General features: G+C 36.0%; 2 protein-coding genes across 2 annotated transcripts in view; both read right to left on the bottom strand.

Moving 5' to 3' along the window:
- Positions 1–23,257, bottom strand: part of P2RY10 (P2Y receptor family member 10) — a 304,372-nt gene extending 281,115 nt beyond the window's left edge. The window contains exon 1 of the mRNA XM_072745017.1: positions 22,899–23,257. The gene's annotated coding sequence lies outside the window, so the exon portion shown is untranslated. The remainder of the gene's footprint in view (positions 1–22,898) is intronic.
- Positions 10,737–23,026, bottom strand: LPAR4 (lysophosphatidic acid receptor 4). Its single transcript, XM_025985024.2, has 2 exons — positions 22,899–23,026; positions 10,737–13,719 (listed from the first exon to the last, which is right to left on the bottom strand). The coding sequence occupies exon 2, from the start codon at positions 13,636–13,638 to the stop codon at positions 12,526–12,528; it is 1,113 nt and encodes a 370-aa protein (XP_025840809.1). The 5' UTR covers positions 13,639–13,719; positions 22,899–23,026; the 3' UTR covers positions 10,737–12,525.
- Positions 23,258–23,952: the final 695 nt, after the last annotated feature.

Genomic DNA, 23,952 nt, shown 5'->3' with positions numbered 1-23,952 from the left:
TTTTTAATGTATTGTTGAATTCAGTTTGCTAGTACTTTGATTAGGAATTTTGCATCTATGTTCATTAGGGATATTGGCCTGTAGTTCTCTTTTATAGTGTTGTCTTTATCTGGTTTTGGTGTCAGGGTCATTCTGGCCTCATATATTGAATTTGGAAATTTTCCTTCCTTTTCAACTTTTGTGAATAGTTTAAGAAGAATAGATATTAACTCTAAATGTCTGGCAAAATTCACCTGTGAAGGCATCTTATCTTGGACTGTCATTTGGTGGGAATTTTTTGATTACTGATTCAATTTCTTTGCAGGATATTAGTCTGTTCAAATTTTCTATTACTTCCTGTTTCTGTTTTGTTTATATGTTTCTAGTAATTTATCCATTTCTCCTAGATTGTCCAATTTTTCAGCATAGAGATTTTTATAATATTCTCTCACAATTATATTTCTATGGTGTTGATTGTTATTTGTCCTCTCTCATTTGTGATTTTATTTGAGTTCTTTCTCTGTTTTCTTAGTAAATCTTGCTAGAGGATTATAAATTTTATTGATTTCTTCAAAAAATCAGCTGCTACTTTCATTGATAAGTTCTACTGATTTTATTTTTTTTAGTTTCTACATCATTTATTCTGTCTCTAATCTCTATTATTTCTTTCCTTCTGCTGGTCTTATGTTTTGTTCGTTGTTCTTTTTCTAGCTCCTTTGGGTGTAAGGTTAGGTTGTTTTAATATTTTTCTTGTTTTTTCAGAAAGTCCTGTACTGCTATAAACTTCCCTCTTAGAACTACTTTTGATGATGGGACACCTGGGTGGTTCAGCCATTGAGCTTATGTCTTCAGCTCAGGGGTGATCCCAGGGTCCATGATTGAGTCCCACATCAGGGTCCTTGCCGGGGAGTCTGCTTCTTCCTCTGACTATGTCTGCCTCTCTCTCTGGGTCTTCTGCCCTTCTCTCCATGCTCACTCTCTCAAATAAATAAATAAATAAATTTTTTAATGAAGAAAGTTGGGACATCTGGGTGGCTCAGTGTTTGAGCATCTTCCTTTGGCTCAGGTCATGATCCCGGGGTCCTGGGATCAAGTTCCACATCAGGCTCACCACAGGGAGCCTGCTTTTCCCTCTGCCTGTGTGTCTCTCTCTGTCTCTCATGAATAAATAAATAAAATCATTTTTAAAAACCCTACTTTTGCTGAATCCCAAAGGTTGTAGACCATTCTACTTTCACTTTCTTTTGTTTCCATGTAAATTTTTTTCTTTTATTTCCTATTTCACCCTTTCATTGTTTAGTAGCATGTTATTTAACCTCCATGTATTTGTGCTCTTTCCAGATTTTTAATTGTGATTGATTTCTAGTTTCATAGTGTTGTGTTCAGAAAAGGTGCATGACAACTTTGGTCTTCTTGGATTTGTTGAGGCTTGTTTTACATATCTGTGTGCTCCCATATTGTCATAAATATTTACAATTGTTATATATTCTGGTTGCATAGTCACAATATGATTATGTATTGTCCTTCTTTGTCTCTTGTTACAGTCTGTTTTAAAGACGATTTTATCTAAGCATTGCTACTCCAGCTTTCTTTGACAGCCATTTGCATGATAAGTGTTTCTCCATCCCCTGACTTTCAATCTGCAGGTGTCTCTAGGTCTAAAATGAGTCTCTTTTAGGCAGCATATAGATGGGTCTTATTTTCTGTATCCATTCAATCACCTTATGCCTTTTGATAGGAACATTTAGTCCAATTAAATTCAAAGCAATGATTGATAGTATTTATTGCCATTTTATCTGTTTTGTGATTGTTTCTGAAGATTTTCCCTGATTTTTTATTGTCTTTTTCTCTTTCAGTTTGTTGGTTTTCTTTACTTATATATATTTGGATTTATTTTTCTTTACTCTTTGCATATTTATTAGTGGTTTTTGATCTATGATTACCATTAGGTTTGTATATAACATTAAAGATGCCCATTTTTCTTAGCTTTCTTTGTTGTACACTGTTTTTCAACTTATTGAGTTTTTTCATTCATCTTTTTTCCCCTTCTATAGCCTCTGCCCCTGCTCACTTTCTAAGAAAGGCATGCCATTTGTGACAGGCAAAGACATCAACCAGTTCATTCAAAATCTATTTTGGGGGAACAGCAAATCCCCAGGCATGCTGGGAGGGAGATGTATCAAGAATTTCACATATGGGGATCCCTGGGTGGCGCAGCGGTTTGGCCCCTGCCTTTGGCCCAGGGCGTGATCCTGGAGACCCGGGATCGAATCCCACGTCAGGCTCCCGGTGCATGGAGCCTGCTTCTCCCTCTGCCTGTGTCTCTGCCTCTCTCTCTCTCTCTGTATGACTATCATAAATAAATTTAAAAAAATAATTTCACATATGAAGACCTGAACACAAAGCCAAATAATGGCCTAGAACAAACCAAATCTGTGGACAGAAACTTAACTGAAAGTGTTATAGCAGGAAACAAGCAGGTAAACTAACAGTAAAATAAATGTCTTCATAACCAACCAGACACCATCACTGGTTTCACAACTTTCATTTTATTCTTCTTGATATAAGTCTGGGAGCAAATGGGATACATTGGTCAGAAACTAGATAATTTCTGGTCAGTGTTCAAAAGCAAAGCACATTCTCTGGTCTGCAGAGACAGCCAATATGGAACTGAGAAAAGCCTCTGAAAACACATTCAGTTCTGCTTAAACAAGATAGAATTTTTCTCTCCTTCAAGCCCTGACTAGCTCACAATTCACCTCTGTTAAGGAACAGGCAGCTATACATTTTCCTTATAAATTCCAAATAGCTACTTCTTCAAATCCAGCCATCCCAGTTCCTCTGAGGTTAGCTGCCCAAAGCTAAGAAGAAATGTTTTCTCTGTGAATGCATAATTGGTCATTGATGAAGAAACAGGCACTTACTCAGTCTTACCTGACCTAGGAAAAAAGTTTCTGACCATCTTTCCAGATGTCCATGTCAGTCAACACAATCTCCATATAATTTATAAGGTATTAAATATCAAAAATAATGGATCTTTTCAGTTAGCATCTTGGCAGATGATGATAGCAGTACATTTTATTTGAGAAGCCAGCACAGACTTCTCCCAGTAAAACTGCAAAGAGAAAACTGTGAGTATTGGCTCCAGATCCTACTAGAAAAAGGCTGCCATTATACTCCATTACAGTTAAAGCTATGTATGTACCTCCTGGATGACATCCAATCACATAGAACTTTTCCCTCCCCCTTTTTTTCTTTTTTATTAAAAACATGTCCTTTCAATGGCTAGACAGTGGTTTCTAATAAAGAAATAGACTGAAAACCAACCAGGGGAATGTGTGTTGAAAGTAATGGGAGATTTTTCAGAATCACCAGTAATAAGACATTTCTGTGTAGTCAACTTTCTGTGCTATGTGACATGCCATAGGGACTGAGCACCCAAATCTAATGTATAACTTAAAAGTGCCAGCAAAGTGCCAGGAGGTACAAATTAAATGAGGGGAAACTGCAAAGGAAAGGTGGAGTTATTTACTTAGGACTTGAATATAGCTTAAGAGTTTTAAATATGCTCAAGATTTGTTTTCTTTCTCTGAGCTCTTCTTTGAATATCTGGAAAGATATTTGAGCATCTCTACATTCCATAAAAAAAAAAAAAAAAATAGGGATCCCTGGGTGGCGCAGCAGTTTAGCGCCTGCCTTTGGCCCGGGGCGCGATCCTGGAGACCGGGGATCCAATCCCACGTCGGGCTCCCGGTGCATGGAGCTTGCTTCTCCCTCTGCCTGTGTCTCTGACTCTCTCTCTCTCTCTCTCTCTCTCTCTCTCTCTCTCTCTCTCTCTGTGTGTGTGTGTGTGTGACTATCATAAATAAAAAAAATAAAAAAATAAACCTCAAAAGTAAAAGATGATAAGGTAATTAAAGTAGCCTCCTTAAGAAATTAGGTATTATTTTGCCAATTGTAATCTAAAAGTAAGACATTTAACTCTTCAAAGTTCAGGTTCTAATGAAAGTCAGCATGAAGCATTGGAAAAGATGTCGAACTTTAGGGAAAAAAGAAGTCTCAAAGGATAAATGGAAGGTCAGTGGAGTATAGAGCAAATGTCCTAAAGTCATACAGATTTGGTTTCCCACTTCAGATCAACCACTTCTGTTTATTCAACAAATATTACTTAAGTGTCTACTATATGCTAGGTATGGTACTGAAATAGAATAACATTACTGCTGCCTTCATGGAGCATACATGTTACGGAGAGTGATGTAGACTGGCACTGAACAAATAAATTAAAAAGAATAATATCATAGAGTGCCTTGAAGAATATTATAATAGGGTAAAGTGACAATAGTGTAGCGGCATATCTATTTTAGATTGGATGATCAGGGATGGCCTCTCTGAAGAGGTGACATCTGAACCTAAATGATGACAAAGAGCCAGCCACATGATGCCCTAGTGGAAAACTATTCTAAGTGAAGATAACATCAAAGATGAAGGCCCTAAAACAAAAATGAATTTCACTTATTAAACAAATGGAAAGAAGACCAATGTACCTGGAGTTCAAGTATGAAAAAGAGTAGTAAGAGATGAGGTTGGGCAATAGATAAGAGCCTGATGTTGGGCAGTCTTACCATGGTTAGGCGTTGGATTTCATAAAGACTCACTTAATAAGTATGAGACTTTCAGCAAGTTGCTTAACTCTGTGTCTCATTTCCTTCACTTGTAAAAAAAAAAAAAGGTACTAATAGTACCTACCTCTTATGATTGTTGCAAAGATTAAAAGAGAAAATATATGCAAAGCACAGTGCCTGACATACAGTAAACATTCAATAAATGTAGTTGTTATTATATATTAGAACAAGTCTCTCTGTAATTGGGGGCTTAGAATCAGGCTGTATGCAAGTCCTGGTTCTTCCACTGATTGGCTGTATGACTTTGGGCAAGTTACTTAAGTTTCCTAAACCTCAGTTTTATCATCTTAAAAACGAGGTTAGGAGATTTTGCGTGCTACTTCCTGACAGATATTGGGTATTTGAAATGTATTAATTAATATTGTTATTGTTATTATTCAAACTCCTTCTGGTCTCACTTATAAGAGGGAGCAAGCAGCCACTTTTGTGGAATGTTCTGAAAAAAAAAACTTAAAAAGATTTCTTCTCCCCAAAGCCTCCCTATTCTTCTCTTTAATGGCAGAAGTTCCACCATTAAAAATGTGTTCCTTGTGTTCTGGGGGTACCTGGATGGCTTGGTGGTTGAGCATGTGCCTTTGGCTCAAGTCATGATCCTAGAATCCTGGGTTGGAGTTCTGCATCAGGCTCCCCACAGGGAGCCTGCTTCTCCCTCTGTCTGTGTCTCTGCCTCTCTCTCTGTGTGTCTCTCATGAATAAATAAATAAAATCTTTAAAACAAAATAAAAAAATAAACATTTTATTTTTATTTATTCATGAAAGACACACACAGAGAGGCAGAGACATAGGCAGAGGGAGAAGCAAGCTCCATGCAGGAAGCCCAATGTGGGACTTGATCCTGGGACTGCGGGATCATGCCCTGAGCCAAAGGCAGACGCTCAACCACTGAGCCACCCAGGTGTCCCAAAATAAAATGTTTTTTTTTTAAATACTCAATCCTGTTTGGACAAAGCAATACTGGTTAAGAACACAGTCTTTTTTTTAGGTTTTATTTATTTATTCATGAGCAACACAGAGAGAGAGAGGCAGAGACATAGGCAGAGGCAGAAGCAGGCTTCCTGCAAGGAGCCTGAGATGGGACTCGATCCCAGATCCTGGGATCATGCCCTGAGTCAAAGGCAGACGCTCAACCGCTGAGCCACTCAGGCATCCCAAAACACAGTTTTGAATGACATACAGAACTGGGATCAAGTCAGACTGCCACTTATAGCTCCATGACTGTTTTTTCTTCAGCTTGTTGAGCCTCAGTTTTCTTATCTGTAGAATGTGGCTAATCATAAAGTCATGTTACTATTGTGAAATAATGTGTTTAAATTTCTTAGTACAGTATCTGACACTCAGTAAGCACCATAATTTATAGCAGCATTAATAATAAGTACTTTTAGTTCTGGTTGAGCATTAATGACTTTAAAATTCCAGCTTTAGAATGATCAGACCTCAGAGATACTGAGAACAATCTGCCTATTTTACTAAGAGGGGAATTTAGGCATAGAGAGAGAAAGGTACTTGCCCACGTTTGCACAGTGAGTAGAAAAGCTTAGAATGAAAACCATGTTTGGGCTTCCAGCCCAAACCTCTTTATTTCAACAGAGTTGCTAACAGAGTTAGCATTCAGATCTTATTCAGGGAGCACGTTTTGCTGAAAGGAATGGTGGAGACAGAAACAGAAACAGAGAGAAAGCAAGTGAATCTCTTGCTGCAGGATGAAGTCAGAGGTCTTGACATGATCAGCTTTGCTGACTGAAGTTGCCTAGGCTTGGGTCTTCATTAGGTTTTTGAGGACTTTGTGGCTTGGACAAAAGCATAAATACCCAAAGGTAGACAGACTAAGCAGAGAATTTGGACAATTCAGGGCTTTATGACTCCCTTAAAAATAAAGAAATGTGATGTTTTAAAATAAGAATTTTCTTATACTTCCTTATATGCATTGATAAGTATAGCATGAACTTAATTGAAATAGTTGTATTTATTTAGAGAGAGGCATCCTTCTTTTTTCCATGCTTATGATCTTTAAAGTTTCAATCCAGTCCTACCATGGAGTCTGAAATGTGGTTTCAGGTACGTGTTCCCCTTTATTTGGCTCTCTCTCTTCTATAACACTTATTATCATCTGTCATTACTTTTTAACTTAGTTATATGTTTGTTTTTGGCTTTCCCTGCTCTGACTCTAGAACAGAACCTTTAAAACAGCTTTTTATCTGTATCGTCACCATTGCACCCTCAATAATTAGAAGGTGCCTGGCACATCATAGTTGATGTTCAAGAAATTTGTTGAATAAATAAATAATGAATTCTGGGTCCCTAAGAATTCTGCCAAACTGAATTCCAAGAACTTCAAACTGCCTTGAACTGATGCTAGTCCAGAAGTCTCAGGATCTGCACTGAGGAAAGTGACCTGTATTTCCAACCTTGATACCACCAACCTGAGTGAGGAAGCTAACAAGCTGAGCAGTTTACCCTGGACTAGCAAATGGGAGAGTGAAGGCTTTCTGTTACTTAAGTCTTCACCTTTACAGTTGGAGCTTATCCTTGATCAGAAAGAAAGCTATGCTATGGCCATAAAAGTCATCCCAGTCTTTGAGCCTGCCTGACTTCCCTCACTGACAGATTTTATGCCTCACTCTGGCTCTATTACTCTATACTCCTGAACTCAGTACCTCTCTGGATGTTTGAGAAAGAAGAGCTTCATTCTCAGATACTCAGAGAGGGTAAGAAGTGAAGCAGTGGGAAAAACATAGCTGTTAAAAAAATTAGTAGTTTGTGCTTTGGCTTCCTCGTTGAAACCAATTGATTCATATTTTAAGAAGCATTTCAGTAAGTCCTCCAGAATGAAGTCATTTGGGGGGAAAAAATCCAAGCATTATGAAATGAGAACATAGGGGGATCCCTGGGTGGCTCGGCAGTTTAGCATCTGCCTTTGACCCAGGGCATGGTCCTGGAGTCACAGGATCGAGTCCCACATCAGACTCCCTGCATGGAGCCTGCTTCTCCCTCTGCTTTTCCCTCTGCCTGTGTCTCTGCCCCTCTTCCCTCTCTCTCTCTTTCTGTGTATCTCATGAATAAATAAATAAAATATTTAGAAAAAAGAAATGAGAACATAGAATTCCAGTTACTCTAGGCAGTTTTGGAAAAGAGGGATATCTGACAAAAGGTAGTGTATGTTTTAGACTCAGTGGTACATAGGGTAATGTTGAGAGTGGGACAAGAAGGTTACAGTTGTAGAGGGCCTACTATGAGTTGAAGGATGCTGAGGCTCAAGAGGACAGTCATGTCTCCCTATTCCAACCCTGTTTCAGTTATTTTAATTAACCAGACTCCTTTCATAAGATGCAAACACCAATGGGAGGAGTAAAAGCCATGGGTGGAGGGATCAGTCATTTCCACTTTAGTGTAAATCTATTCAACATGTCATTTTGACAGAGGTTTATGTATTGTTTTTGATCCACAAAAAGCAATATTTCTGAAGAAGGTGAAGAGAGATGTTGGAAAGGGTCCCAGGAAAGACAGAGTTTGGGAAACCATAGCAAACATAAGGTGCAGAAGTTCAGGGGTGGAAACGGAGATGGAAGAAGGTTAATGGAGATATAAAACAACCAACTTCTGCCTACATTTTTTCTAAAGACCTGGCCTAGAAAGTCATGAATGACAAATTTCCTATAATTTTAAACATGACCTAGGGCTGATCACTCTGGTCATGCCTTTAGAAAAGGTAGTGCTTGCTGTCATTTCATGGGGAACCACAAACCATAATACGGTTTATGAAATGTTGGCATTGCTTTCCCTGAGAGTTAGAAGGTATGAGGATGATAAGTGGGAATTCCTTGTGCTGCCACCCTGGGACCACCAGCTCTTCTAGTTTTTGGTCAGTGAGCTATCCACCTCCAAAATCATTTCTTTGTCAGATGGTCTGTTTGCCTTGACTTTCTCCAAGACTCCTAGTTGTCCTAGGGAATTTAATCAAATCTGAGCGATCAGATTCAAGAGTCAGCTTAGCAAGAAGCCCCAAATAAATCAAAGCCAAATTGGACAAATCAGAGAAGGTAGCAGTTAATCTTTCAGCTTGATTCCTGAAAAGTCACCCAGGGGCTTACCATTTGCAATTTTGTATTAGTCTAATCTTCAGACATCCTGAAAAACAAAGTATTGGAATTGACTTGAGTACAAATATACCTTAATAAGTTCTTTCTTGAGGGATGGAGGGAAAATAAAGGAAAAAATGGCCCTGGGTGCCTTTATTGCCTTTATTTGTAAAGGCAAACTTTAATAAATAGTTGACCAAAGTATAACTGCTACATAATCCAAACGTATTTATTGCATTCAAGGAGCATTTGAAATCCAAGTTGTAATTAAAGCTGAATTATTGCTTTTGCCTTTAAATGTAAAATAAAAATCAATTTCGTATTTAGTTATACATTACCTATATTTGGTTACATTGTTTGCATGAAAAAAGTTTGTATTATTAGCAAGCTATATTAACTATAATAATTGAAATCAATTAAAATAAATTGAAATATGAAATATTAAGCAAAACTAAATATGGAAATTGCACAAAAGGAAACTGATTTATTGATATATTTTATGTCAACCTGGTTAACATATCCCATTAAAGTGTTTGGTGTCATAATCCTAAAATTTTATAATTTTGAGAGACAAAGCATAAACAAAAAGTTACATATAGTTTATACTTTACAAATGGAAAGAAAGAATACTAAAAGAAAAATAAAAGATTGCTCATATTTTGATTACTAATTTGATCTTACAATATAACCTAACAAGCAAACTTAGCCTAACTTAGCCTAATATCATTGAACTGAACCTAATGCTTATATATTCTATGTACAATGTTTTCACAAGAAAATAGAATGCATGATCATTATCTAGGACTTTAGGTCACAAGAAAAAAGTAATGCAATTTTTGAAAGTTTAGTTTTATTATTGTTCTATTGTTTTAGCATTTTTTTTCAATGAGCCCTAAATCCAGGGTCAAATTTAGCCATTGGTATCTTGGTAAGGAAATAAATTTTACAAAGAAACTAGGCAATTTACTGTATATCAAGCCTGGTATTTCTTTTTTTCTTTCTTTCTTTCTTTCTTTCTTTCTTTCTTTCTTTCTTTCTTTCTTTCTTCTCTCTTTCTTCTTTCATGTAAGACTCATCAACAAACATTATTAAGTCAGGATTTGGTATTGAAGCATCCAAAAATGTTCTGGTCATGGATACTTTTGATTTATAAAAAGAATCACAATGAAGACATTCTCCTCATTCAGTAAGGGTTATAGAGTTGTTGGAGAATTTTACACCAGCAAACGTTAATAAAGAAGGAGAAAGTAGCAATTCATAATTAACCAATTGGTATAAAAATGTTGGGTGGTTTCCATTAATAACAGGAATTTATACATTTGGTAACATTTTATTTAAAGGATTCACGTAAGGGGAGGTGCATAGGGGTATGGGTGAAATAGGTGATGGGGATTAAGGAGTACACTTGTGATGAGCACTTGGTAAAGTACAGAACTATTGAATCAAATAAAAGGATTCAAGTAAGAAAAAAATAAGATTACATTATGCTCATGTTGTAAACTTAAAAATCAATATTTTTAAATCATATACCATGAGAAAGAAAAAAAGGTTAGTGAGAATTTTAAGAATTTGATCATTGTTTAAATTTTTACTTTCCTATTATTGTTTTATGGTGTTTGGGTGTTTTGTTTTTTGTTTTTGTTTTTGTTTTTGTTTTGTTTTTTGCTGTTTTTTAAAATCACTTCCTAGCACAATTTCAGCAATTTATAAGATGCATTGTTCCTGGAAAATTTACTTTAAAAGTCTTAGTATTTTTAAGTTGCCATACACAAATATTTTAAAATTGATTAGTAAATATTTAAGAATGTTTTATTGTTTTGCAATGTTTTAATTGTTTTGTTTTGTGTGTGAGTGTGAAGAATGTAGATGAGGGAACTTATTTTCATTCCTTCTGAAATGAGCACAAATGTAGCACCTTTCAAGCAATATGTGCTCAGAATTTCTACCTACATGTCTTAATATTCTTATATCTACATTTCATTCAGTACATGGTAAAATGTTTTAAAGATTACTTTCTTTTATTGTTTGAGTATAAAAAAATTTTTCTTTTGTATATTTATAAATATTGATTCTAATTGCTCCTGAACTAGGCACCAGTTTACCAGCTTTTTTTTTGAGATTTTATTTATTTATTCATGAGACACACAGACAGAGAGAGACAGAGACATAGGAAGAGGGAGAAGCAGGCTCCATGCCCAGAGCCTGATGTGGGACTCGATCCCGGGACTCCAGGATCATGCCCTGGGCTGAAGGAAGACACTCAACCACTGAACCACCCAGGGGTCCCAGTTTAGCAGCTTTCTAACTGCAATTTGATCCAAAGCATCATATGAAAGTCATGGTATTTTGAAAGTTTTACAAATGCTCAAGAAAATACATGTTCTAAACTTATATGTGTTTTGTTTTTTGGGGGGTTGTTTTATGGGTTTTTCCCCCTCAATTTGATCCTGATGTGGGCACAAATTTAGCAGATTTCTACCTGTATTGTACTCCAAAATTTTATATAAATGATACAGTATTTTTAAATTTACAGAAACTCAAAAATTAAATAAAATATAAATGCAAGCATTAGGAATTATTTTTTGTTGTTTTTATGTTTTTTTTTATGGTTTTATGGTTTTATTTTTTTTCCTGAGTTTTGTTGTATTGGTTTGGGTTGATTTATGTATTTTTTTCAATATGCTCCTAACCTGGACACAAATTCAGCAGCAATCTGGTTATGTTTGCTCCAAAATTTAATATGAAAGAAAAAGTGATTTAAAGTTACAGATGTCTACTCTCACCCCCCAAAATAGTATTAAGAACATTTTAATAAAGATTTTTAAATGTGTTCTATTTTTTGTTATTATTTTGTGGGTTTTTTTTTCAATTTGCTCCTGAGCAGGGCATAAATGCAGCTGTATTCTGGCTGCATTGTGCTACAAAATTTCATATGAACAATATTTTATAAAATCAGTCTGTCAAAAGAAAGATAATTGGAAATTTTAAGAAAAAATATTGGTGTTGCTAATTTTTAAATGGACACGTGCTGTTTTATGTGATTTTCTATTTTGTATTTATTTCAGACATGTATTTAGCAGCTTTCTGGATTTGAAGTTTTATATGAAAATCTTAATGTAGTGTAAAAAAGGGAAGAACTAAAAAAAAAAAAAAAAACCTGACACTGCTGGGAACTACAAATGTGTAAATCCAGCTAATTTTGTTTCTTCCCATCCATATTCAGGCAAACACAATTTATGTTTCTACTTTCAAAATATATACAATAAATTCTGCTAGCTCTTTTAAATTTGATACATTTCTTATTAATAATGTTAGGCTAAAATATGTTCTTGTGCTAAAATATATTCTATGACAATACGAAAAAGTAAAAAAAGACTAACGTATCAGTAGTTAACACAAACTTTTTTAAATAATCCCTGAATTTGTTCTATATTTATAGGCCCAACCTAATTACCAAATATTATCAGAATGGAAATATCTTCTTAAAAATTTTTAAAATAATCTCCAGATCACTAAAGTCAAGGCCACTGGCTACCTACATAATGTGATAAATGAAATTAAAAACCAGCAGAAGAGTTTGGCAATCTCTTTTGGTTGTTGTAATTAGACCTGACCTATAATTATTGAACAAAACAGCATATGCACAATAAACATTCAAATAAATGTATCTGACTATTCAGTACATTAATCCATTTTCAGTATCATTAGCTTCAAACTGTTTATCTTGTTCATAGCATAGGAAAAATCATAGGAACAACCATATCTGAACCTAAGACAGTTCTCATTACCTAAAAGGTGGATTCTAGCATCAATTCACCACCATTATGTGTTGTTTGATCACTAACTTCTTCTTGAATAGCTGGAAGGGAAGGCTTTGTGGTCAGAGGTGTTTCAGTCTTAAACAAGGACTCCATCTTGAGGTGGGTATTGATGTAGAAGGACTTCTGAAAAGACTCAAGGGTGAAGTAATAGATAAAAGGGTCAAAGCAACAGTTCAGAGTTGCAAGGCACAAGGTGATTGGGTACATAATCTTTGCAAATCTTTCCAATAAGCAATTAGTAATGGCTTGGGAGCGCACTAGGGCATACAGGAAGAGGACAGAATTATAGGGTACAAAGCAAACCACAAAGACTGCCATATGCACTGTGATCATCTTCAGCACTTTTTTCTTATTGGTCCCAATTTGAGACAGTGTAGCAGGCTTGCGTAGGGTTCTTAGCACCACAGAGGAGCAAGAGACATTCAATATCAGAGGAATGATGAAACCAACAACTTCAATAAATATGGTGATCTTGGACAGATAAGTCTTCCAGACACGTTTGGAGAAGCCCTCAAAGCAGGTGGTAGTTGCATTGTTGACATTAGTGGCGGAGAACAAAGAGGCTGAAATACCACCACTGAGGACTAGGATCCAGACTCCAGCACACACAATGGCAGAATTCCTCCTTGTCCTAATGGTACGAGATCGGAAGGGATAGACAATGGCCAGGAAACGATCCACACTAATACAGGTGAGGAACAGCATGCTCCCATAGATGTTGGTGAGGAATGCAGTCCCAGAGATCTTGCAAAGGGTGTCACCAAAAGGCCAGTGACGGTTGAAATTGTAAAATATTTTGAAAGGTAGAGTGCAAACAAAGAGCAAATCAGAAAGGGCTAGATTGGTGATGAAAATAGCAGTCTCACTTCTCTTTTTCATGCGGAAGCAGAAGACAAACAGAGAGGCACTGTTGGTTATCAGACCCAGGATGAATACAACACTGTAGACAGCACCATTCAGATTATACTTGAAGGAATCATCAACAATGCAAGTATTATTGGCAGTAGCATTGCCCAACCTGGGTCTGAAGCTTGAATTTAAATCTTGAAACTGAAAGTCAATGAATCTTCTGTCACCCATGGATTTTTTTTTTTTCAGAAGGCCTGCTGGCTGCAGGTTTCACCACTTTGAGACTAGAGACTGGTAAGAAATATTTTCCTCCTATGGGAGACAAGATGGAATGAATAATCAAATCTGCCTTCCATTCATTTCTGTGGACTAAAAGATATCCTGTCCACTCAGATTGGAAACAATACACACATTCAATTTTGTTTCACAAGTACACTTTGAGCACCAACCATATGTTAAAATGTACTACAAGAGTATGTTGCAGGATTGGGAGAGATCACACTCAGTATGCAATACTACATGTAGCACTGCAATGAACAAGAATAAGATATTGGGTACTTAAGAACCCAAGCAGGGATAGGGAATGAGGATGGGGAAATAGACCTCTAATAATCAAAATGACACTAATAGTTTAAAATTCATATGGAATTATTTAACTTTCAAAAATGTGTTTTATTTTATTCCCACAAGAACCATAAGGTAGGCAAGACAGGAATGTATCACCATATTTCAGAAGAAGAAACTGAAGCTTATGTAATTTAGAATTACAATGTCAAAATTAGAAGAATGTGTAAATGGTATCATCAGAATCAGAATTCAGGTTTTTTATTCCTAACCAAAGGATTGTTAAACTAATCTGAATTATATAGTCTCTCTTCCAATACTAGTAAACTTCATTGTCTAAGTACTAGTTCCATTGCACAAGACTACAGGTCAATATGGGACCTCCAGGACATGCTCTTAAAGAAGTTATAATTAAACTTCTGAAGTAAATTATTAATTCACCTTTCATTCTAAAACGTGAGTTCAGAGAGCAAGAATCCCTCCATTAATTAAAGCTCCTGGCAAAAAGATTTTTCACTGTATTACATAGACTTTCTAGGGTGATAATTCAAATAATAATCTCAGATATTCCCTCTTGCAGATTGTAGTTCACTTTTCATGTTTTTCTCTTGCTAGATACTAGCCTAGGATGTCTTCTCCCCTTCCCATTGCCCATTCCATTAGTTGTCTTCATGCTTTCAGCTCCTAAAATGACCTTAATCTATAAAACCTTTTCTGGCTGAATACAGGTGAAATATGAAAGGTAGATTTGACATAAATGCCCATCTCCCTGCCCCACACTTTGATCAAAAGTTACCTGCCATTTGCTTGCCACTGCTTATACACGTAGCAGTCATTAACTTAATCATCTTTGTTGGGTATCTGGGCCAACATTGTTCTAAGGTGCATATAGAAATCTTACTAACTTTCTAGGTTAACAGCTGCCATAGGAACTGTCTTTCTAATTCTCTGTAATACACTATGGACAAGTAACTGCTGAATGAATTATTTTCAATGAGGAGGATGTGGACTAAAAGTGGTCTTGCTCCTTGACATATCCAATAATGGATTTTCATATGATTATATTTTAAAATGTGAAATTAATTTTTGTGAAGTGATTCCTCCTTATACTACTCATTCTTTCCAACTCCAAGGGAACAGGTCAAAGGGCCACTCTATATAACAGAGAAGGGAGTGGAGGGAGAAAGCTGCCTAAGATACAGAGCTACTTTGGCCAGTCTTTGGATTGAGAAAAAAAACTGGTTTGAGGGAAAAAAAATTCACTCATTGCAGTGCCTAGAGGGAGAAATGACCTTGGAAAGATGACTCATTAGATTTAAATCAAAGAGTTGTCATTTTTAACAGCTAAAGTTCTCAAGATTGGAAACTTGCTATTCCTCAATTCTCATTCAAAAAATCTTTATGGAGTGCCTCCCCTGAGCCTAACACTGCACTAAGATCATATTCTTTCCTGGCCGTTTCATCCCACAGGCCCAGCTCAACATTGATAAATAAAAGCAATGTATAGTAGGAACCTTGACCAAGTAAAGTCCAGGAGAGGAAAAAACAGACAGAGAAGAAATAAAAATAGGTGAGAAGAGCAAAAGAGGAGATGGGAAAGACAGTAGCAAAGAAATTAAAACTGAAGAATTAGAGAATGAGGAGAAGAAAAGGTATAAGAAAGAGGACCTTGCTGGGGAGATGTCAGTGCTGCTAATTTTTATTTAGGGCCTTGGGAGGTATTTCTGGTTCACGATTCCTCAAATTTTATCCTCTCTCTTCCTTTACTTCATCTCACTCTTTCCAGTTTTCTCAGAAAGAACAATATGCATTCACTATGTTTAAGGTCACTGAAGCTGATCAGCAAAAACAGGAAGAACCTGAAAACTCTAAGTTAGTGGGGCTCATATCTTACTTTGGGAACTAGACCCAGGTTTATGCAGATTGTTTCACCAATGCTATGGCAGAAGGAAAAAGAATGGCAAACTCCTCAATTGCTTAAACCACTTTATATACTATTTTTAACACCCACAACTCACTCCCCATTAGTCCAGAGGCCATTTTTTTTCACTGTTGAAAAAAATCAAGAGAGTCAAAAATATTCCTGTAACATAATTACACAATCTAAAGAAATTAAGGGACTGGAAAATCCCTTATATTAAAGCCAAGTTTCATTCACTATAATCTGCTTGCACCTGCCTTCTACAATAAGTACTGCCAATAAGATTATTTGGAAAATGGTTTCATTAACAGATGCCTCTACACCTGTACCCAGAGGCCCTCCATTCTGCCCACTGATAACCTTTTTACACAGCCTGCTTCTAGTTCACTGGCTATTATTTTGTACTTCCCAAGATGGTGCATCTCAAATAGGTGAAGTTTGTCTCCCTTGTTTTCCATTCAGTTTTATGCATAAATTGAATGGAAAACATATATACTACACTAACGTATATTTATGTTGATGAACATATATATATACTACACCAACAGCAGGCAGTCTGACACTTCTGCTTTGCTACTTTGAGTAACCAAACCCTGTGGGAGAGAAAGGGCCACAGATAAGAAAGCATTACAGTCTCAATCCTGAAGACAGGGCACGGGGAACTGCCACTAAGGCCTTATTCATAGCTTTCCTTTGCTTGAACACATTAGCACCTTTGCTGTCTAGCAGTTAGGGTGTGGTGCTGGGACTTAACATAGCATTGGAAGCAAAGAGTTCTATTTCTGATTCAGACACTAGTTCACTCTGTAACTTGACTATACTGTTTCTCTTCCCTGTATAAACATACCTCTGAGCCTCACAGCTGAGGCATGGAAGATTCAACAGGGCTTGTGAGTAATTTTATGAGCTTGCCTGTATTCAGTCCCACCTAATCACAAAGAAACATGATGGAAGATTTTCTTTCCTTTTTTTTCCCTGACACAACTGGACACTTGTGTCACTATCTTTCTTGATAAACTTATTTTACCAAGCAACACATCTTTCTCCTAACACCATATATACCTTATGCCTCAGAAAGGCCCCCTTAAATTTCAACCTTTACACAATTTTTCTCATAATAGGACAATCCAGGAGGGTGTCCTGAAAAGGACTATCTCCCATTTGAGCTATGGTTAAAGAAAATCAGAGAAGCATTTGGCTCTCAAGCTGATTCTAATGAAGAATCAATGGTATACAAAAAACAAAGTCTCTTCTGACTGACTTCCTTTCTTTGGACTAAAAGAAACTGTTTTTTAACCACTAGATTTTCATAAATTGCCAATATACCATGCACTGAATGAAGACAAAGGGTAGACATGAGCTTCAGATGAGATGAAAAAGAAAAAATATAGGCTACTTCAGCTAATTACATACTCCATTGCAGGTAGTGTGAGACTATTGTAAAGAACTTTGCATGCAATAATTCCAATAATTAATCATCTAGGAGGTTCAGAATACTGGGTGGATGTATTTTCACTGACAACGGGCAGGAAGCAGATCACCTGGAGGTTGACCAAGGGTAATCTGACCGTCAATGAATTTGTAACCTTGACCTACACATATGGACTCAATTTTAACAGTTCATAGTAGTGTTCACATTTTTAAAAAATTCTAATGATGAAATATGCCATGTTTGGAGTCTTTAGGGCTACTGGAGGAAGTGGAGCTAGCTTTTTGGCCCTATAAAGATGAATATCTAAATTACTTCACTAAATGCTAAACTTTCAGATGATAACATTGAAAACAAAGTTCTAACTCCTGGTATATTCCTAGTGGCCTAGAAAGGCTGGCTTTCTTTTTTTCCCCCACAAAAGACAGTCCAGAATTTAGGAAGACAAGGCCTTGAAGGCAGAGTATATTCAAATTCTTTTACCTTGCTCCATTTTTATTGAGCTTGGGTCAGATCAGAGCGCTTCTGATCCCTAGAGAATTTCCTCTTTCTACTCTGGTTGAAACTTAGGAACATTGACAATACTTTTTCAGAGGAAGCCAAAACCTATTGTGTCCTTGCCTATAAATATCTAGCAGTGAAGCAAACTAAAAAAATACAAAAAAGTTGCAAAAAACATACAGATTGAAACCATTCTGCTGGAATAATAGGGAATATGTCTAGACTGTTGCTTCTCAGATGAGAGTGACTGCTAACAGATAAGACCAAGTTACAGGCACAGGTCACCATTATACACATGGTTCTAATTGATGTTCCTATGCATTGGTTGATGTTTCATAATAGTTTTTAAAATATAACTTAGTCTTATGATATTAATATGGAGGAAGCCATAAGTAAATATTTTACTCCAGAAGTGAACAGGGAAGTTGATCTCTATCAGGTTTCATGCCAAGCAAACCAAGTGGTGTGTCAAATGCTCAGATTGATAAGCTTCACTTATTTTTGATGCAAGAAATATCCTGTTAAAAATCATTTCTCTATGTTGATTTTGATTTGCATTGAGATTATAATGGCTGTTTTGTGTCCTCACTTTATTTGAAAAGATCAGGAAATTGACAAAGGCCCTAATCTGAGCAGATCCTAACCTCAGTGATTAACTTGATTTTTTTTCACTAAAATAATCGTCTCCCACTAACCCTTCACCTGATGACACAGTCTAATCTTTGAAAAATAATATTTTTCAGTGCTCAAACATCATGAGGCCAAAGATTGCATCAACCCTACTAAAGTACAATTTTCTCTAACAATTATAAAGTAAGATAACTGCAGAGAAATTGCTTAACCTAATATTATGAAATTGTCTATTATCTCAGCAGAAGCCCCAGAACTTTTGGGAAATATTTTGGTTGTTTGTAAAACAAACAAATTTCCAAATTCTGTGTGGTTCATACATGCCAACTGAGAATTGGATTTATTATTCCTATTTAAGCAGGCAAATTAGTTATAAATTTTCATACCAATTCACCTGACATACTTAGATACTGATTTTGATAATATAAATAAAATAAAATAAAATAAAATAATATGTCTCCCATCTCTAAAGGTATATACCAATGGCACAGAGGGCTTAAATCAAAGGATCCATATACATCTACACCAAAAATGTCTGAATTATAATAAACAATCACAATGCCTCCAATCATTCTGGAGTCCTGGGTCTTATTATCTACAATAAATTGGAGGTATTGGAGTATTGGTTACAAAAAAAAGTTGGAGAATGAAATTAAGAATTTTGGAGAAAGTTATTACCAGGAGAGTGGTACTCATCACATCAGTTTAATCATATTCTAGCACCGATTTTATCTAAGACTTGGGTAATCAATGAAGATTTCCTAAGACTTGGATAATTAATGAACTTTCTGGAGATACTATTTTTAGGGATTTCCTCCAATGATTGCTATGGGATAGAATTAGTCACAATAGTGTCCCATAGAAAGACTTTCCCAATAACATGTATACTAAGATTATAAGATAAAGAAATGGGGCAGCCCAGGTGGCTCAGCGGTTTAGCGCCGCTTCAGCCTGGGGCATGATCCTGGAGACCCAGAATCGAGTCCCACGTCGGGCTCCCTGCATGGAGCCTGCTTCTCCCTCTGCCTGTGTCTCTGCCTCTCTCTCCTTCTGTGTCTCTCATGAATAAATAAATAAATAATCTTTAAAAAATAAGATAAAGAAAAGTATTATATGATATAAATCAGTAAATTAAAGCCAACATATTTTAAAATAGTACCTAAATATTTTGGATTTTCTTATTACAGAGTTGCAGATAACATTTTATTTTTCAAACCTGTAACTGATGAGCCATCGTTTATAGCTTGTGTTGACAAACATAAAGTCCATGAGTCTGTATTATCTATTATCATTAAAGATAACTAATGACAAAGGCATAAAAATACCTCATCCTCTTCTGTAAGAAAATACATTACATTAAAAAGTAATTGAACAAAGGAGATTTATATTTTTTGGCCTGAAATTATATTGGTTGTTTTTTTCTTTTCTCTTTCTCTGGCAAAATCTTACTATTGAATAGGGACCTTGATAAGAGAAGAGGAAAGAAAAGAAGTCTGGAACAACTGGTGGAGACCGCACTGCCTTGGCCCTAATCTGCACCCCGACCCCAGCTGAATTTCTTTCTCACCTGAACTACAGTGATATTCACAAGGCTTCAATTACTGGCTATTAGCACACTAATGATCAGTGCTGCTTCTACTAGCATGTCCTAGGCCTAGCATGTTCTGTAACATCTTCAAATCACAGCTCTGCCCAAAGTACTGGCATAGAACTAGAAATACTCAGCAATGGAATTCTTACAAGTACCACCTGCATTTGAACACTATTCATTTACTGCCTATAAAGAAGCATCATCTGCTAGTGCCAAACTTACACCATGGTCATATCTCACCATCTTCTGAACAAAAGTAGCCTAAACAAAGCAGACTGGTAAAAAAAAAAAAAACCCTCCAACTCTTCTGAAATTTTTCTCTAATAGTTTTTCTCTAATCTAATAGAACCAAAACAAAAAATAATGAGACAATCTAAAATATATTTGAGATCACCTTAATATTAAGGAGAATTGATATTCACACTCCTCTAGGAAGCAATATTTTTTAAATAAAATGAATATTATTTACTGGTTTATCTTAAGGTAAGACAAAAGCATTAACATTCTTTTATGGTCTTCACAATTGATACAGATTATGAAGAAAACTTCTTTTTATTTGGAATACAAGCAAACTAGGAAGTTCAAATACCCAGAGGTTTTCATATTTGGTATTCATTTAATTTGGCCACATCCAGCCCCATCACTAACTGTGTGAGAGCAATTCACAGTCCCTTTCTGGACCTCAGTTTCTATTCTCCTTCCACCTTCAGCTTTGATTGTCAGCAGCCTTCAACTGATGCTATGGCAGTGGCCTCATTGGCTATTCTCTCCTATCAGTTGTTTCCATCTGTTCCCATTTATTTCTGCAAAATAAAAATAATAATCCCTCAAAGTCTGAGATAAAGGAAATTAATTTTTATTAAACTCAATGAAACTATTGCTATATTTATTTATTTTTAATTGAAGTATAATTGACATACAACAGTGTATTAGTTACAGGTGTACAACATGATTATGTATTTGTATATATTTCAAAATGATCACCACAATAAGTCTAACTAACATGTGTTACCATACATAGTTTAGATTTATTTTAATATCAGAAGCAAATATTATTAATTAGTGCCAGGGGCTAAGAATCACAGATCAAGACATTATATCCTAAGGTCTTCCTAATGACCTCTTTTTCCTCATCCCCTTTGTGCCCATATCAGCAGGTATATTGGCTTTAATGGTGTAAGGTTTTAATCCTTGACTTTTTCTACCTGTTCCCCAGTTACCTGTCTTCTCAAAATATAAGATTGCCAAAGTACTTCAGAACATAACTATATATAATCAGTAGACTACCTAGTCTATGCATTGTTCTAATAACCAATTATTTACCTACTAAAAGTAAGGCTGGATTCCCAGTGGTAGGTGGGAATCTATTAATCTCCTATTAAGCTCTCAATTTTCACTACTAATCTTCATAAATATATTATAGGGTTTTTTTTCCCTCCTCCTGAAGAAGGCCAAGATCAAGGTATATACATGATAACCATACACAGTAAAAAAAGGACAACTAGGGAATCTATTAATCTCCTATTAAGCTCTCAATTTTCACTACTAATCTTCATAAATATATTATAGGGTTTTTTTTCCCTCCCCCTGAAGAAGGCCAAGATCAAGGTATATACATGATAACCATACACAGTAAAAAAAGGACAACTACACAATTTGTCCCTGACCACACCACAGCAAGGGCAACAATTCTCACTGTGTTTTCTCTCAAAGGAAATTGAATAGATGAAGCTTTAGCTAAGATTGGCCTTAGTGTTCCTGTGAGGTATCTTCCCATTCCTCTCTTTAACTCACAAAGAGTACAAATTCTGGAAGATCAGGCTGATTTTTCCAGTTGGGCATTAATTCACATCTCTGATTGGTAGGAAATGCTTTAGAATATAAATGCCATCAAGTGTATCAGCTGAACTCATCCTTTTTAGCAAGAGTGCAACTTTTTAACTATGACATGGCAAAAGGATGTACACTCTATGTTAACGGGATATGTTTGGAGTTTTGTTCTGAAAAATAAACGTTTCTAATCCACTGGATAATCTGGAGTTTAGGACATTATTGTCTTCATGTTACTCAAATAAAAAGAAAAATGGTATAATTTGGTAAAGTGAATAATCCCACCAAGCTCTAAATGTTAATCCTTAGATTCAGTTGGTCTTTTCCATGCTGAAAAAATGATGAATCACACTACTGTAGTTCCTAAAGCAAAATAACTAAAACACAATATTTATCAATTCAACAAGATCTTGTTACTAAAAGTCTTTAAAATATCCAACATATACAAAAAGTTATAAATGTCACATTATTGCACTTGTACGGAAAACAGTGATTAATTTCAAATATAATATCAAATTCAACTTATGCCAGAATTAGTTTTGTATTTAAACATCTTTCTTCTTTTATGGTAAAGTTCATGAATCATTCAGTATAGAAATGTCACATTTTCCATAAATCAATTAAGCATCAAAGGCAAACTGCCACAGATAGTTTTAATAAAAGAAACCTCATAATAATAGAAACCACATTAGCTCAAATTAATTGCAAACCAAAGAAATACAAAGCTAGCCAGAAGAATTTCTAAATTACTCTGATTTAAAATGCGCTCTTTAGGACAACTGTGTTTACATGAAACAACAGCCTGAAAATCCAGTATCTCTTCCACTGAAATAATATTATTGCCAAAACAATAGAAATTATTGTTTTTTTTAAAACGATTCAACACGAGGATCCCTCTTCAGCACTTCTGTTGTAGTATAACTTCTTTCCCCATACACTCAAAGCATCAGTGATTCTGCTGAAGTTTGTTATGCCGCTCCTCCACCCCCAAACACCCAAATCAAATCTTTCTCAAACAGACTTACCCCAAGAAAGAGTTTGCAAGATGAAAGAATGTGCTCATGCCTGTAGACAATTAGCTAATAAACATGTAAATGGACAACTTGCACTTTAGAAGTGCATATTTTAATCCATTAATTTTTTTACAGGGAAAGATTAGCCCAGCCCAAAGTAACAGGCTCTGGGCTGCCGAAGTTTCTTACAACAAACCGCTCATTCTGAAAATGTGAGCTTATTTACATTTATCTCTTTTCTTTGTTAAGGAATGGCTCTCTTGAATGCGGTAGCTGGCTGGCCTTTAACAAACAGGACACAAGAAAAGGCCCAAAGTCCGGGCTGTAGCGAGGGCTGAGGGAACTCTTGGGGGTCTCAATAGGAAATGCTTTTCATTGGACAAGGAGGCATTATTAGGAGCCGAGATCCCGCCCAATCCCCTGTGCTCCATCGTTTCCTTAGTCACCAATCACTGGACTGAAGAAGTTTTTCCTTAAAGAGCATTGCCCAGGAAAAGCAGTTTTCACAGTCAAGAATTAGCCGCTTAAGAGCCACTTAACAATATAAAAAGTTCCTGACTAATTAATCCACAGAGAAAGCCTGTGTCCCTGTTTTTGCTGCAGGACTGCTATCTCTCTACAATTCTAATGGGTAGGAGACAAAATTCCAAACTGGGAGAAGTGTTTTAATTATGAGCAGCCCATGTTTGCTCCAGCTTGTTTAAAATAATAACAACAACAATATCGATGATAATACGTAAGGGGTCAGAGAAAAGCAAAAGTGAATGGTTCCACTAATATATTCCTATTATACTATGCAAAATTAAACATCCCACCAACACGTACACAAAAACAATACTATACTCACTTAAGTCAGTGAAGTGCCCTCAGTTGTAGATGTGCTGGGGTCCTAGAGCTCTAATCCCCACCTTCCATGGACTTGAGAGTGTTCTGTGGCAAAAGGAGGGTCTGCATTTCTCTTAAGTAACTGCCTGGCAGGAAGGCTAATTACCATGAAATTTTCAGAGGTTTTCCTAAAACCAAAATAAATAGTACAGACACAATCTGTTTATAATGTGGAGTTATC

This window comes from Vulpes vulpes, chromosome X, assembly GCF_048418805.1.
Source record: "Vulpes vulpes isolate BD-2025 chromosome X, VulVul3, whole genome shotgun sequence".
NCBI lineage: Eukaryota > Metazoa > Chordata > Mammalia > Carnivora > Canidae > Vulpes > Vulpes vulpes.
This window is presented reverse-complemented; position numbering and strand designations above follow the sequence as displayed.